Source organism: Silene latifolia, chromosome 2 (genome assembly GCF_048544455.1).
Source record: "Silene latifolia isolate original U9 population chromosome 2, ASM4854445v1, whole genome shotgun sequence".
Lineage (NCBI taxonomy): Eukaryota > Viridiplantae > Streptophyta > Magnoliopsida > Caryophyllales > Caryophyllaceae > Silene > Silene latifolia.
The window spans coordinates 184,615,572-184,631,681 of record NC_133527.1 but is presented as its reverse complement, the minus strand read 5'-3'; the positions used below and the strand labels follow the sequence as shown (position 1 = coordinate 184,631,681).

At 34.4% G+C, this 16,110-nt stretch overlaps 2 protein-coding genes across 4 annotated transcripts; one reads left to right on the top strand and one right to left on the bottom strand.

Moving 5' to 3' along the window:
* Nucleotides 1–5,359: 5,359 nt before the first annotated feature.
* Nucleotides 5,360–9,337, top strand: LOC141643687 (uncharacterized). The gene is made up of 2 exons (XM_074452940.1): nt 5,360–5,854; nt 8,570–9,337. The coding sequence occupies exons 1-2, from the start codon at nt 5,547–5,549 to the stop codon at nt 9,057–9,059; spliced, it is 798 nt and encodes a 265-aa protein (XP_074309041.1). The 5' UTR covers nt 5,360–5,546; the 3' UTR covers nt 9,060–9,337.
* Nucleotides 9,338–9,822: 485 nt separating this feature from the next.
* LOC141643685 (protein NRT1/ PTR FAMILY 8.3-like) lies at nt 9,823–15,117 on the bottom strand. 3 transcript variants are annotated; one of them, XM_074452939.1, is made up of 5 exons: nt 14,734–15,117; nt 12,948–13,028; nt 12,557–12,774; nt 11,074–11,630; nt 9,823–10,787 (listed from the first exon to the last, which is right to left on the bottom strand). In XM_074452939.1, the coding sequence occupies exons 3-5, from the start codon at nt 12,701–12,703 to the stop codon at nt 9,965–9,967; spliced, it is 1,527 nt and encodes a 508-aa protein (XP_074309040.1). In that variant the 5' UTR covers nt 12,704–12,774; nt 12,948–13,028; nt 14,734–15,117; the 3' UTR covers nt 9,823–9,964. The 3 variants fall into 3 exon arrangements, with proteins under 3 accessions (XP_074309040.1, XP_074309038.1, XP_074309039.1); XM_074452937.1 differs by having other exon boundaries at nt 12,948–13,053; nt 14,734–15,116; XM_074452938.1 differs by lacking the exon at nt 14,734–15,117 and adding an exon at nt 13,758–13,875 and having other exon boundaries at nt 12,948–13,053.
* Between the last annotated feature and the right edge of the window lie 993 nt (nt 15,118–16,110).

The window sequence follows — 16,110 nt, the reverse complement described above, 5'->3', positions numbered from 1 at the left end:
TTTAAATCACTAGCGCCGTGTGATGAACCTGAACAAGGGACTTCAATGTAAATATTATATAGTTTTGGTTAAAAGTATAAATTTAGAGAATATTAGAATATGGCGAGTTTCCTTAAATAAACGGGTTCCACTTATGGTATTAATTAGTATAAATATGTTAATTATTTAACATACATAAATATAATATAAGTATATGTTATATTTTGGAAACTATTAAAAGGTAAGTAAATCAATTCAGATTTCCAAAAAATATAATATTCCATAATTCATTAGATTTGTAATTTAATTAGTAAATAATAATGTTTACTCTTAAATAACATTCTAATCTAATATTTCAGATTTATTTAAATAAATAACTCTAATACAACTAGATAATCAACTATTATGATAGTAACCTTCCATGTGAGTAGTAAAAGCAACAATAATATATAGCAACGGAGTAGTGAAAGTCATACTAGCAAGCAACGGGGTAGTGAAAAAGTAACAGTAGGAACAACAGAAAGAGTATGAAAAATTAACTAACAATTCGATTTTAAGAAAATATTAATTTATTTAAATATACGAGCATGACAAAACTAACAGCTTAACCGTAAAAATAGCAGAAATAGTAAAACAAACAACAGTAACCAAAGAAGTTGTGAACGTAATAGTATTAACAGGGGATGTAGTGAAAGTAATAATATTAACAGCGGGAGAGGTGAACGTGTCTCATAATTTGTTGATTAATTTTACCTCTCATCATAATTTCAATATAGAAATTGTAAATGTATGTGTTAACCAAATTTAGAGAAATCATATTTCATAAAAAATAAAATTTAAATGTTAAATAAAGGTAGCCCGGGCGTAGCCGGGCACCAAACCTAGTACTCCATATAATTAAGAAAACGAGGATTTGAAACTAGAACTTGTTATAAAATTCACATGTTTGTTAAACTCTAGAGCAAGATTGAGTTTTGATTCTAGCAGGTTGGGATAATTTGTGAAATAAATTGTATGCAGATTATTATTATTATTATTATTTTATTTTTTTTGACAGTCAAGTGACTTACAATATCCCAAAGATTACAGAGTAAGTTATTCGTCTAAATAGCACCAGAAAACCAGCTACCAAATTGCCTATCCCATCAACCTGTGGTATTGTCGACTTCAGCCCAATACCTTATAGCCTTGGGGTTGAGCAAAACCGAGTATCCGAACTAGTATTTGAATTTGGTTCACGTAGCTACATTTGCTAATCGGAAAAGATCTGTTTAATTGGCCATCGGTTAACCTATCACTTTTTTTTTTTCGACAGGTACCTATCAATACTATAATATATACTCCCTCCATTCAACTCCACATTGCATTTATTCCTTTTCCGTCCATTAAACTCCACATTGCACTTTTCCTTATTTGGTTGTACTTTTATTACTATAGGAGTAGAGTAAATTATAAATAACTCTCTTATATAATCGACTTTTTTTAAATAACTCACTTTTATAATTTTTTATTCAAATAACTCCCTTTTAAAACATATTTTTATACAAATCAATGCCTCTTCACCGGAATGAGACTTATTTTTAAATTTTCCGGCCAAAAATCCATTTTTTCTTTCATTTTTCACTTATATAAGATGTTAAATTACTATTCTGCCCGTTTACTCACTATGTTGTTCTTTAAAATACGACGAAACGAGGAATTTATGCTTGATTCTTCTTCATTCAGAGTGCATTATTTGAGTGTATTATATTTGAGAGAGATTTGGAATTGGTCACAGGTTATGAAAACTTAGTAAGGATGTAAGGATTACGTTATAAGAAGGGTAAATCAATCAAATTATAAAAAATAAGTTTAGTTCCGATGAAGAGGCATTGATTTGTTAAAAACAAGTTTTAAAAGGGACTTATTTGGATAAAAAATTATAAAAGGGAGTTATTTCAAAAAATGATGACTATATAAGGGAGTTATTTGTAATTTACTCTTACTATAATACTACAATTCCACTATTAAGGCCCACAAATTATACAAAATCATAACACTTTCTATCCATTTATTTTACTTTTAATATTATAATATAGTTTTCTTAATATTTGTGCATAAAGCATATATGCAAAGTGGAGTTGAATGGAGGGAGTATTAATTCCAGAAACCAAGGGCATTCAATGTAATTAAATAAATCTATACAAATTAATTATACTATGTAGTTTTTAATCATAGCACTGTGTGATGGACCTGGACAACGGGCTTCAATGTAAATATTATATAGTTTTGGTTGAAATATAAATTTAGAGAATACCAGAATATGGTAAGTTTCCTTAAAATAAACAGGGCCCACTTATGTTATTAATATGTTATATTTTGGAAACAATTAAAAGGTAAATAAATCAATCTAGATTTCCAAAAAAATATCATATTTCATAATTCATTAAATTTGTAATTTAATTAGTAAAAAATAATGATTGCTCTTTAATAATATTCTAATTTAATATTTCAGATTTATTTAAATATATAAATCTAATAATATTATATTTGTTGAATCGATTGGTAAGCTAATCGACGCGTTGTGAGTAGTAAAATCAATAATAATAGCAGCGGGAGTAGTGAAACCCATACTAGCAACAAAGGGAGTAGTGAAATTAACAATAATAAATGACGACGGGAGAAGTGAAAGTATTAGTAGTCACAATACATGTAATGAAAGTAACGTAAGAACAATGGAGAGAGTATGAAAAATTAACTAACAATTCGATTTTAAGAAAATATTAATTTTATTTAAATATATGAGTTTGACAAAACTAACGGGTTAATCGTAAAAATAGAAGGAGTAGTTAAACAAACAACAGTAACCGAAGAAATAGTATTAACAAGGGATGTAGTGAAAGTAATAATATTAACAGCGGGAGGGGTGAACATGTCTCATAATTTGTTGATGATTTTCACATCTCATCATAATTTCAAGATATAAATTGTAAATGTACGTGTTAACCAAATTTAGCGTATCATAAATAAAATTTAAATGGTAAATAAAGGTAGCCCGGACGTAGCCGGGCACCAAACCTAGGAGAAAAAGGATTGTACATCAGATGTACTACATCATACTTAATGACCTTTTGAGTTTTTGTGTATTTTTTTCGAGTACTATAGAGTATATAAATTACATTTTAGTTTTATGATGTCAAAAATCAAATTTTTTTGAGCTTATATATAATTTTTTTGAGTTATAATGTACTTTTTTGAGATTAAAGTTTAAGTAAACAAACTCAAAAACTTTATAATAAAACTCAAAAATTTTAGATTAAAACTCAAAATTTTTATCTTAATGCTCAAAAACTATACCATCTGATGTACTACATCAGATGTATAATCCACTTACTGCAAACGTAGTCACTTTTAAAGCTGGATATTAAAATTGATAACTGAAACCGGTTTTTGAAATTGGTTTTAAGTATTTAGTTGAGTTTTCAGTCTAATGGATCACTCACACCATACCAAGTACTCCCTCCGTTTCAATAAATAATTTACACTTGCTTTATTTTGTGAGGGGGAATAAAATAAGGGTAAACTATTGACTGAGACGAAGGGAGTAGTACTATATCAACTCTTTTGAGGTGGTTGAAAAATCGGTGGTTTCAACTTAGGCTCTGTTCTTTTGGACTTAATTTAAGTTCTTATAAGTTCAGTTCAGCTCCATTAAGTTCAGTTCAGTTCCATTAAGTTCAGTTCAGTTCAGTTTATTTCAACATTAATATTATTATTCTTATAGTTATCATTATTATTATTATTATTATTATTATTATTATTATATTAATTTATTTACTATTGTTATTATTATTACTATTATTATATTTTTTTATATTTTTTATATTACTATTACTATTATATTTATTATTATTATTATTGTTTTTATTTTTATATTTATATTTAATATATTTATTTATTATTATATTATTATAATTAATGACAATATTATTATTATTATTATTATTATTATTATTATTATATTTAATATTATTATATTAAGAAGTTATTGTTATTGTTATTATTATTTTTTTATTATTATTATTATTATTATTATTATTATTATTATTATTTATATTTATTGTTATTATTATTTATATTATTATTATATTATACTTATCATATTTATTTTTTAGTTATTATTATTGATATATTATATTATTATTAATAATGCTATCATTTATATTACTAATATATTATTATTATTGCTATATTTATTATTATATTACTATTTTAATTTTTATATATCTTATTAACTATTATTATATTATATTAATATATTATTATTAATGAATAATATTATTATAATATTTATTATTATTATTATTGGTATTATTTTTATTATAATATTTATTATTATTATTATTATTATATTTTTATTATTATTATTTCAGTTCAGTTCAGTTCAGTTCAGTTCAGCTCCATTAAGTTTAGTTCAGACAATTTCAGTCCAAATGAACATGGCCTTACTTTGGAACCAGTCTAATTTTCTTACCTTATAAAAAAAATACTATATCAAATTATCAACAAGTGAATTGAATTTTCATGAATTAAATCACAATTATCACATACTATAAAGAGGTGTCATATGGATATTGTTACCCTTTTCTATCTCGAATGATTCTTTACGTTTGATTAAAATACTACTAGTTTTAAACCCGTGCAAAATTGCACCGGTATGTATTTGGGCCAGAATTAATGTTTTTTTTATGTATATTTGTTTTTGCATTTCTATTATACCTATCATTGTCACCTACCAATTTCGGTGTGCCCGGCTGATAGTTCAGATGCCGAGTTTTATATTCTAAGTACATATGCCGTTATTATTGTTTTTTGAAAAAAAAGTTTTGTACCCTGTACTTTTAAAAAATTATGTTATGATTTTGTGGTACAATAATATTAACAAAAATACATGTAATTCATTTTTGTAATTCATTTCCGTTGTATGTTTGATCCCGTATATAACTGTAATTCCTTCATGAAATTATGTAATTTTATTGTGTAATTTTGTTTTAAAAATTATGTAATTTAATCACATTTACTCGCATTTGTAATTAATTCTGCGTAAATGTTATGCATTTTCTTTACACGGAATGTATAAAATTTTATCATAATATTAATTCGAAGAAATATTCCATAAGATGATTTTATATATAATTTGTTGCGAGACGGAATTTATCGCATGTTTGAAAAGACGGATATCTTAATAATTAAATACGTTGCACACTCATGGGTCCCACCATAATCTGGATTTTCCAAAAAAAAAAATGCATTTATGACGTGGCGCGTTGTACAATGAGTCGGAAGAAGTACATAATTGATTTGGATTTTTGATTAAAGTCCCCCATCAATTAAGTACACTAGTGTACCACCGATCTAGAACACCCTTTTCTGTTCTCCCCATAACTGACCAATAAAACCCCAAACAAAAACAAAACAATCTTAAACAAGTCTGATTTCCTCTTGATTAGCCGCGTAATCTGATTTCCCAACCTTGTTACACAAATCACAATCTAACCCTCAACGTCATCTCCCATTTTTTCTGAAAAATGGGGCGGAAATTATGGGGAGCAGCCATTGTAGGAGTAGGGATAGTGATAGGAGCAAGAGGGGTTAGCAAACAATACGGGTTAGATAAAGATGAAATAATTCGGGTTTTCGGGGTATTATCGGATCGTTTAGGAATATGGGCAATACCAGTTTATGTTGCTGTTCATACATTAACTTTGGCACTTTGTTTGCCTTATGCTGTTTTCTTTGAAGCTGGTGCTTCTCTTCTTTTTGGGTTTCTTCCTGCTATTCTTTGTGTTTTCTTCGCCAAGATCCTTGCTGCTTCGCTCTCATTTTGGATCGGCAGGTACGGTTTTGGTTTGTTGTTCATGATTATTGGTTTTGTTGTTTGGTAAGTACATATTTTGCGATGTTGGATTGAATTAAGCAGTGGCGGAACCTGGATTTGTTGTCGTTGCCAGATATATTAGAGGACGAACTAGTAATGCAATACAAAATCCGAATACTCCCTCTATCCCGCTCATTTGTTGTTCTTTTCCATTTTTGGGTGTCTCACTCAATTGTTGTTCTTTCTATTTTAAGAATGAATTTGATGAGTAATTTGCCCATTCACACTCAATTTGTTCCACTTGTCATTTAGTTATTGACCCGCTCCTTTTTCGTTGGTCTTTGTGCCAAAATTAAAGGACAACAATTGACCGGGACGGAGGGAGTACTTTTCAGTGGAAGTTTCAAAATTTACACCTTGATTTGTTGTTGGGGGTTGGCAAATTTAGGGGACGAACTAGTAATGCAATAGAATACCTTTAAATCGGGGTGGGAAAATTCAGGGAACGAATTAGTAATGCAATAAGATCAATTAAACTAAATTTCGAGATTTTTAACTAAAAGTTTCACAATTTTCAATGTTTAGGAGGGCGACTGCTCCTGCTGGTAGTACCACTACTGACTGTTAGAGGTTGTAAATTAAATTAATGGCAAGTGAATGAGTAATAATAACCTTATTTCATTGTGTTTTTCCCAGTTTTTGTAATAGTCGAGGCCTGAGGGAAATAAGTAAATGACAAATGTAGAAAAATGGGAAGAAGATGGAGTAGTTACTAGTTAGATAGGTAACCTTGGATAACAATGGTATTGAGTTGTGTTATAGTTTGTTTTTTCAGAATGTTCGGTGAGGCAATTACAATAACGGGTCAGGTTTTGGGTAAGAAGTAAAATGAAACGATGATATCTATCTACTAGTAACTTCAGCTCATGACTTTGCTAAAATGAGTTGGTTACAATTTACAATAATAGTGACAAGGTTTTGTTTGCCATTAAGAGTTTTCCCATAGCGTTGTGATGTTGGTTTTTTCATCGAGTTGAACAAAAAATGGCTCTCTTAATAGGTGGTGAGGACATGATATTGGAATCGGACAAATACGATATTAGATTATTGAGACAGATCATAGTTGGATTAGTTTCTCTTGTAAATAGTGTGATATGAGGTTGGTGCCATTTGAGGATTATGTAGTTGATATGTGATTGGTGCCATTTGAGCATAAGTATGTGTTAGGAGGTTGTCTCAGATGACTGGTGAGTGTTTGTAGTACTTCTGGTACATTTTGTTTCTTCACGGCTCTTGTATTGGCTCAGGTTTCTCTCATACGGGGATGCTAAGTTTTCCGCTAACATACTCTAGTTGTCTTATGGAGATCAGTGCACTAGATGATTATCACTTGGTGTTGTATGAAAATAAATATAATATAAGGATACTGGTTTGGAGTGCGATCTACCGTTTTAGTTGAAAACATGAAATGCATGCGGGTAGCCTTTTTCTGGCATTTTCAGCGTTGGCTGAACACAATATGGTCTATTTTTTTTTTTTTTTCCTGCTTAAGTGTGTGAAATGGCATAAATAAAAGCATATTTGAGCTGAGCAATGACGAGCCATTTAGTAGTAGTCTATGGAGTGTAGCTTTAGAAAGATGTAGGAATACTGATGTTCATAATGTCCCGGTTTTTTTCATGACTTTCATCATTACCTAAGTTCGATGCACTAGAGCAATCTGTATCGATTTCTGGATTTTTGTTTGAACCAGGCTGAAAAAGTACGTGGGAGACGAAGCTATCACCCTTAGAGGGGATGTTATTTACACTTTACTCTGAGAGTCTTAAAGATGTTTCCAGTGTGTTGCTATGGCATATAGTGGCTACATTTTCCCTTGAGAATCTGGGAAAGAAAATTTAATGTTGTCTGCAATGTTAGATGAATTTGCGTAGTCTGGTCTGATGTTCAGGACTTCGTTTTGATGTATTTCATTTGAGCATCAGTCAATGGGCAAGACTCTAGAATGTCATTGGGCTTTAAGGTCTGGTATGTTGTGTTTGTGCGGCTATATACTCTAGCAGACTGTCCAATCAGACCAATTAAATGCCAGAGTTTTATACTTTGGAACTATTTCAAAAGTTGTTGAAAACAGCTCTACTTACGAGTACTAAGTAGCCGACTGTACAAACTAAACCAATTGTTCATGTTATTAATTTGTCCAAGGATCTGTCATCATGCTTTCCCTTATGTTGTCATTAGGCATATCCATGTAATTAAATCACGGATTGGTACTTGATCTCGGCATTGGAAGTCACAGCACTATGATGGTTGATTGGTTGTTGGCTATAATTGCGGTTGATACCACTCCAAAATATTCTTATGGTATCCTTCAAACCATGATATCTCCGTCACAATGCGATGTGGGAGCCGGTATTCAAACAATCGGCCTAACCACTGATATACTCATTACAACTTACAAGTTCATTTTTTATCAGCCACTCTTTTCTCCTTGTATGTATGTTCCCAGTCAGATGCTCACCTTTACTAGTGTTAGTAAGATTTGAGGATGAACCTTTCACTTACCCGAGTTTTTTTTTTTATTTGTGGTTCATAATTGCCACCAAATCTCTGCAATAATCAGAATTCCTCACGTGTGAGATCAATCAAATCCTTTGGTCTAGTCTTACATGTTCAAAATAATTGCCTTAGCAATGATGCAGCAAAGTGACGTTTTTTTATCCATGTTGGTAGGCTCATTTTCAGGAACTCGAGCTCAGCGATGGAGTGGGCCCAGGGAAACAAGCATTTCCATGTTCTTTCCAAAGGGGTGGAACAAGATGGATGGAAATTCGTCCTTCTTGCCCGGTTTTCTCCCGTCCCATCTTACGTAATCAATTATGCTTTGGCTGCAACTAATGTCAGATTCCTTGTTGATTTTCTACTTCCAACTGTTCTCGGCTGTATGCCCATGATTTTGCAAAATACATCGATTGGAAGTCTTGCTGGTGCTGCTGTTGCTTCAGCCTCTGGCTCTCGGAAATCCCAGATTTGGTCATACATATTCCCTCTTATGGGTATAATGTCCAGCATTCTTATTTCTTTGAGGATCAGAAAATACAGTAAAAGTATCTCCATTGAACCATCTGAAGTTGATATTAACAACGGTTCTGAAAAGACTTCCGACTCATCTCAACCACAAACTAGCCGCGAAGAAGCCAAGGATTTGAAAAAAAGGCGATGATTTTTATTACGAACATTGCTTTAGTTTGATTTTGAAATACAAGAGAGGTTATAGAATTTGACATTCCAAGTCGCATTTGAGCCACATTACTGTCAGGTTTTTGAAGAGGCTCTATTTTGTCGAAAGCAATGTATCGGATCTTGAACTTATTTAGTTAACTAACTGTTGCCTAAGAACTGATATCAGGACATTTTGAAATTCACAAAATGCTGGTTGATTAAGGATGCTCCGAACCGGAATTTTTTCAAACCCAGGTTAATCTCAATGATATTTTTTCATGGTTGTGAAGTTAGGTAACATATTTTGCTAGCAAATAGTCATTGTCATTGGGTAAGATCGTTTTACCGTGTGAGACTGCTATTATAAAAACATACACGCTCATTTATTGATAGTAATAAAAACCAATAAAGACCTACCCTGTCAGACGGTTTTATGCTATAATTTGCGTTTGCTAGCGGGTTTACTTATTTTAAGCAGGCTTGCAAAGAGGCGAAAGAGCTACTGATATTTCGCCCCAACTTCATCTACCAACAACAACAACAACATCAGAGCCTTAATCCCAAAATGATTTGGGGTCGGCTGACATGAATCATCCTTTAGAACCGTCCATGGGTGATCGCACACCTCAAAAAGCGAATAGAAAAGGGAAAAATGAAAAACAAGAGAGAGCGAAATGTAATACAAAGTCAAGGTAAACTTACAGGTTTTAAAATCGAATTCCGGAATTTTTGTTGCGTCTCTGTTTATACAAAGAAAATAATTGTTTGATAAATTAAACATGACGAAATTTTTGTTGCGTCTCTGTTTATAGAGAAATTGATGGTCAAATTTAACATTGTTTAACTATCAAAGCCAAACGAAGACAAAAATTTCGAAGTTAAAAAGATTTTTCTAACGACCAAAGTCTATAAAGCCCTCTTTTGCTTATACTTCAAGGCAAAGAAAACATACAACAAAAGGTTTAGGAAGCTAAGAGCAGCCCAAAGCCAGAAGTAATTATAAAGCTGACCCTTATTCAGATTATCTGGTATCCAACCCGGTTTCCCGCCACTACTTGTAACCGAAGTGACTATAGTTAGAATCAGAGAACTGAAGTAACTCCCCACCGTCGTCTCTAGGAGACATAGAGCTGTTCCCAAACTTCTCATGGCGTCTGGAGATTGGTCGTAGAAAAACTCTAGTTGCCCCACATAGGTGAATACATCAGCCATTCCGAGTAACAAATACTGAGGAATTTGCCAAAATATGCTAAGTGGGACAGGACCTGTCTGATTGATTAGACCAAGTTCCTTGGCAAGGTGCAACCGTCTTATCTCGACCAAGGCAGCACAGATCATTGGGAGAATGGAAAGGGTAAGCCCGATTCCCATTCTTTGAAGCTCGGAAAAACCCTTTCTTCTTTTGGTAAATTTCCGTGCAAGAGGCACGAGAAGTCTGTCGTATAATGGTACTAAGATCAAAACGCTGAGCGTAAGGAATGTGGATAGGGAGGCTGCTGGGATAGTGATCGATCCCAGTGTTCTTTCCATGACTGTACCCTGCTCTACAAACATTGTCGACATTTGGATATAGACAGCAGAATAGATGAAGCCAGTTGCCCATATTGGGAGCATTCTTATTAAGATTTTCAGTTCTTCTACTTGTGTTATTGTACACAGTCTCCATGGATCGGAGAAAACCGGACTAGTCAGTTCAGTATCGGAAAGAATACAAGCTTTGTCCAGGAACCTACACCAGAATAGTTTGAGCACATTAGATCCATAGTTACTTCCAAGATTAGAAAAATATGAAATGTCGTCTTTTAACAGTAGACAAGAAGTCATTTCAGAATCGGAAAGATTTATGTCTGTGTTACCAAGGTTGCGTACATCCAACTTTATCTTACCTAGTCCTAGGCAGGAGCCCTCGAGACACTAGGTAATGTTTTAATTGTTACGTATATTAAATTGAATATATGACACGCTAGAATAAAGAAACAATAATGTTAAGGAGATAAAAGTGGAGAGAAAATTACTTCAGTTCATCAGTATGCTCCAGCTTTCGGCTTCCTGCAATTGCTGAATGTTGGTCGGAAATTTCATATAACAGACTGTAATCTTGAGGAACCTCCAGCTTACGCTTTCGTAAGGATGCAACTATAACCTGGGACATTCTTGTTAGCGGGCTTCCCCCGGGCTTTTGAAATCTGTACATAAGAGTCCCAGAAAGAAAACTGAGAGCAGCAATTCCCATGAATAATGCAGGAATCCCAAATCCGAGACCCCATCCAACATTTTCTTGTATCCAAACAATAAAAGTGCTTGCTACAAGAGAACCAATACTGAGTGCGAAATAAAACCAATTAAAAAAGGAACCCTTCTTTACCCTTTCACGAGGGTCAGTATCGTCAAACTGATCAGCCCCCATAGGTGAAACACAAGGCTTAATCCCTCCAGTCCCTATTGCAACAAGATAAAGTCCACCAAATAACATAGCATATTGTGCTGGAGTTGCAGAAGGACAAACTGAACCCACACATTCGCCTGGCTTAAAAGAGGGAACTGATGCCGATACAGTCAAAATACACATTCCCTGCAATGGTGAAAAACTACTAGTTAAAGAGCCGAACAAATGAGTGAAACACAAAGCTTAATCTCTCCAGTCCCTATTGCAACAAGATGAAGTCCTCCAAATAGAATACCAAAATATGTTGACTACTACTGTCATATGGACATTGCGCCTACTACATACGCATCCGTTCTAACCCTATGAAGTGTTTTCAAGCAGATATCTTCGGAACACTTGCTACCCTTTTCTACTGCTTAGAGTAAGGGTACATTTATTTTACAGACCCTGCAATTGGAAGAATCTCTGAGGGATCAATGTTGTTTTAGTGATCCAACCCAAAAATTTCCCATCTTTTTCTATTCTAACCTTCGTAATTCACTTTTAGAAGTGGAGGTATATTCATATATGAAATAAATTTCAAATATTACCGTTTCAGGGTTAAGGTCTGAATGACTTGGCAAAACACAACCAAAGACAAATCAGTAGTCAGATTAGGAATAAGTAAGCGAAAGGCCAATTCAAGACTGAAACAATAGGAAATGCTAGCAGCAAATAAAGACATAAGATACAAACCTTTCCCTTTACTATTTCACTTTTGTGCTCAAGCGTTTCAAAATTATGACTATAAATATGTCAAAAAAAAGATAAAGCACCATGATATGATATTAAAAAATTTACAAAAATAGATTTTCCTCATAAAAAAGTAATATGGAGTATATAATTGTGAGGGAGGGGGAGTACCACAGAAACATTTTCAGCAGCAACCGAGTATGGAAAGTTAAAAACAATATGGAATTTCAAAGTGCGGACTGCGGAGTCACGGGTGAGTGTAGCAAAATTACGCAGCACATATCGAATAAAGTGTCATTTATGCAGCATCACCAACAGTCAAACATGACGATAATATCAAATTTTTTATTATAAGAGTAGGAATAGGATTCAGAAATTACAATGAAGTAAATCAGGGAGAAGACTGCAATTGTATGGTATCTTCCCCAATACGCATCAGCCAAGAAGGCTCCAATAAGAGGTGTAAGGGAACAAGTACCGGTCCAGATATTGACATTTCTTGCAGCTGAAACATTTCCTTCATGCATTTTTTGGGTGAGATAACTTACTAGGTTTAAGAAAATACCGAAGAAGGCAAGTCGTTCACAACATTCAGTACCTGTACAAAAGAAGGGTAGGGGACGAATGAGATCAGATTTCTGATAAGTTGGGATGGCCCAAAAAACAGCAACCCAAAGGGAGGGTTTGGGGAGGTCCAAACGTACATAGTCATATCGCTAGATAGGAAATTTAAGGTAGATGAATGCCACCCTAATTAGTAACAGAGCATACCAAGAATGAAAGGGCAGGCTTTCCAATTTCCAGTTTTGCTCTTGAGAGCAGGGTTTCCTTGGAAATCAATGGAGCCATCTCCTGTAAATGGTTCACTGTTCTCATTCTGAGGATATGAGAAATAAATAAAAACAATAAGAATGAAGGCAGAAGGATCAATAATTAAGGGCTGACAAGAGAAATATCCAGTTCAATTTCACTTTTCTACTTTGCCTATGGACTACAAGGGTAACTCTCAAACAATAGCCCATGGTATTAAACCTAGGCTGCGACACATCGGCATGAACCACGACAGTCAAGACCAGTAGACTACGTTATGTAGATTACAACAATTGCATTTAAAGGCGGTATTGGCCACATCCATGGCGCAACACCCGAGATTAGGTCACGGCGACTGATTTAGAGAGTAAGGCTCAAACCAAAATTTTAATACCAGTCTGTTTTCGGACACACATGAATGTGCATCTTATTGGACATGATATAACTATATAACCATGGCCACAGTTCACAAATACATTATACATCAACTCTATGCAGATCAAATCTGTCTAAATTAAGAGGCAAAATTTAATGTGCAAACCCTTAATATACCAAAAAAAAAAACGGGAACGAATGTATAGGTACAATTGTACAAATGTACAATCCACTTTAAACAAATCACCTATTTATTTTATAATTTACGGATTTTCCAAAGTCTGCCTTAAGGGCACACATTAACAACCCAAATAAGAAAAGATTTTCATGACTCTAATGTTTGCCCTTAGAAAATCCAATTATTTATGATATGAGACAACTTCAAAAAGTGCATACCATACAACCTTTTCGAAAGGTAACAGTTCAACAGAAGTAGGAAATAGGAAGTAGGAAGAACTTGAAGTTTGATACGTAGAATGACAGCAAAATAGGAATAGAAAGGGAAGTAATGTGTAGTTGTTTTTTTTTTTGGTGCGAAGTAATGTGTAGTTGTGTACACGGCTGTATGTGTATATTTGAAAGGGAAGGAGTTTAGGGCAATGTAACTGAAACTCCTTAAGTTGTGGAAGGTAATACGTGAGTAAATTAATTACTCGTATTTCAGATCTACTGCATTGTTGACTCTTTTTAACTTTTTTTTTTTTAAATAAAATAAATTAAAAACAGTGCAAGTCTCCTCCGGAGTAAGGGGACCATCACAGCCCAAACACAATCAAGACCCTAGGCCCTTGAGGAACTCAGGTCTAGCATGGCCCACAGCACGTCTGCCGGTAACCACGATTGGACTCGGTAATTAGAAAATTCCGAGGCTCGGTTTCAAACTTTCTGACTGGCATGACACACCCTGGCAGAATCTATTTCCACCCTTACTTGGGAGACAGTTAGTTAGGAATATGATTATCAGATGCAATATTATCTGAATCCTATGTTTTCTGGACTCAAACTCCAGAATTCAACTATTAATCTGAATCCCAGATGCAATATTATCTCATTTCAGCAATCAATGTATACATTACATCTTTATTCACTAGGCAATTTGTAACCCATCAACAATGAAACTGAACATTTGGAAAATCGACTTGTTTTATTCCCGTGATTGGTATTTTAATCAAAGATAAACAAATAATTGGGACGGGACGAGTGTAATAAACATACACATACTCAGTCAGAGACCTCCAGCAAACATGTTTGAGAACCAAATTGGGTATAAAAAAGAAGACATGGGCATTTATGGAAACATTGATTGCACAAAAATGAGCATCATAAAAAGTCAACTAGTTTGGAATCATGTAAAGAGAGAAGAAAGACAAACATGTAGAAGATGGGCGTCTGAAAGCAAATGCTGATTATCTGAACCCCCCATTTTGTTGCTAATTACTGGCTTACAGTATTTTTTCACTTGCACTTCACTGTTTTTGCAGCTCACATATCACATTTTAACATGTTTATCATTCTTTTCTTGCCGGTACGCTCATACGAAGTACGGAGATATTGCAATTTTAAAATAACCGGTAAAGTACCAAAGTTGGTTCATTTCTTAAACCAAACTCGGGAAGGTCAACCCATTAAATTGCCTTCAGTCCCTGAAGGAGAAGGAGATTGCTCCAACTGTCGGTAGGGTAGGGATACTCCTGGTCAACGCAAACAAAAATAACTCTAAAGTAAAGTGTTTCAGTTTGGATACGGTGATGGAGTTTGTGAGTGCTAGGGTGCAAAGCATAAAGGTGGACTATATCGTACGAACGGTGGACACCGACGCAACAGAGGCCCAACAGAAGGTATGGAAGATTCGGTACAACAGCGAGCCATCCGGATTAAGCCATAAAGTGCGGGTCAATTCGAGTTGCGGATCTAATTTGCTGGGATGCTGATTAGGTACGATCAATTTGCTACATCCGGTAGTAGATCGGTCAATCGGGTCGGAGTTGGGTGGTCAGTTTGTGTTCGAGTTGTTCGGATTTGCAAGAATTCGGTCGGGTCATTTCGGGTTCAAATAATTTTCGAGTGGGTTGTTATTAATTTATTTTGGGATAATGGTTAGTATGCGATAATAAATATTCGGGTCTAGTAGAATAAGGTCGGGTTAATTTGGATTCCGGGTCATATTTGTGTTATTCGAGCCTGGCTTGTTTTGTCTGACATATGCTGGTAGGCCCGGCCCACCCGGTTCCATTTCAAGCTGGCCAGCTGGCCCGACCCCATAGCCCACCCAACCCGCTCCCCTAGCTGGGCCAGTCCCCGGCTCACTATTTCCCGGCCCACCCGACACAGCCCACTGTCCATGCCTAGGTCTATCTAGTACTTTCACTACTTCCTCTTCAAATACCCTTTTATTCCTGAAAGTTGCAACATTTTTCAAAATTCTCTTTGCATATTTTGCCAAAGCGTCTTGCTTGTGACGAATCCCAATCCTGTGTTCAAGACTCTCACAAAAAGGAGATGGGACAAGGTGGGGCACCCCCCATGTGCTTCCCACTCACCTCTCAATGGGTATTTTGTGAGAGGAAACGGTATCCGTCACAAGCTTGTGACGGATATCGCTGTCTTCAATGAGATTTTGTGTTTGCCTAATACGATAAATAGAGGGAGTACTACATTCGACACAGCGCCTTGTATGAGCTACTATGGAGATTGGAGACGGAGCCAAGTCCAATGTACATTTTAAATGGATTATACTATACAAGAAACC

Excerpts from the sequence above, each read along its gene's own strand:
- LOC141643687 (XM_074452940.1), top strand. The coding sequence starts at position 5,547 with ATGGGGCGGAAATTATGGGGAGCAGCCATTGTAGGAGTAGGGATAGTG. Across the intron at positions 5,855-8,569 it reads CTCTCATTTTGGATCGGCAG|GCTCATTTTCAGGAACTCGA; the intron begins GTACGGTTTTGG and ends CCATGTTGGTAG.
- LOC141643685 (XM_074452937.1), bottom strand. The coding sequence starts at position 14,784 with ATGGGGGGTTCAGATAATCAGCATTTGCTTTCAGACGCCCATCTTCTA. Across the intron at positions 13,054-14,733 it reads CAGACGCCCATCTTCTACAT|AATGAGAACAGTGAACCATT; the intron begins GTTTGTCTTTCT and ends TCATATCCTCAG. Across the intron at positions 12,775-12,947 it reads AGCCTGCCCTTTCATTCTTG|GTACTGAATGTTGTGAACGA; the intron begins GTATGCTCTGTT and ends TCTTTTGTACAG.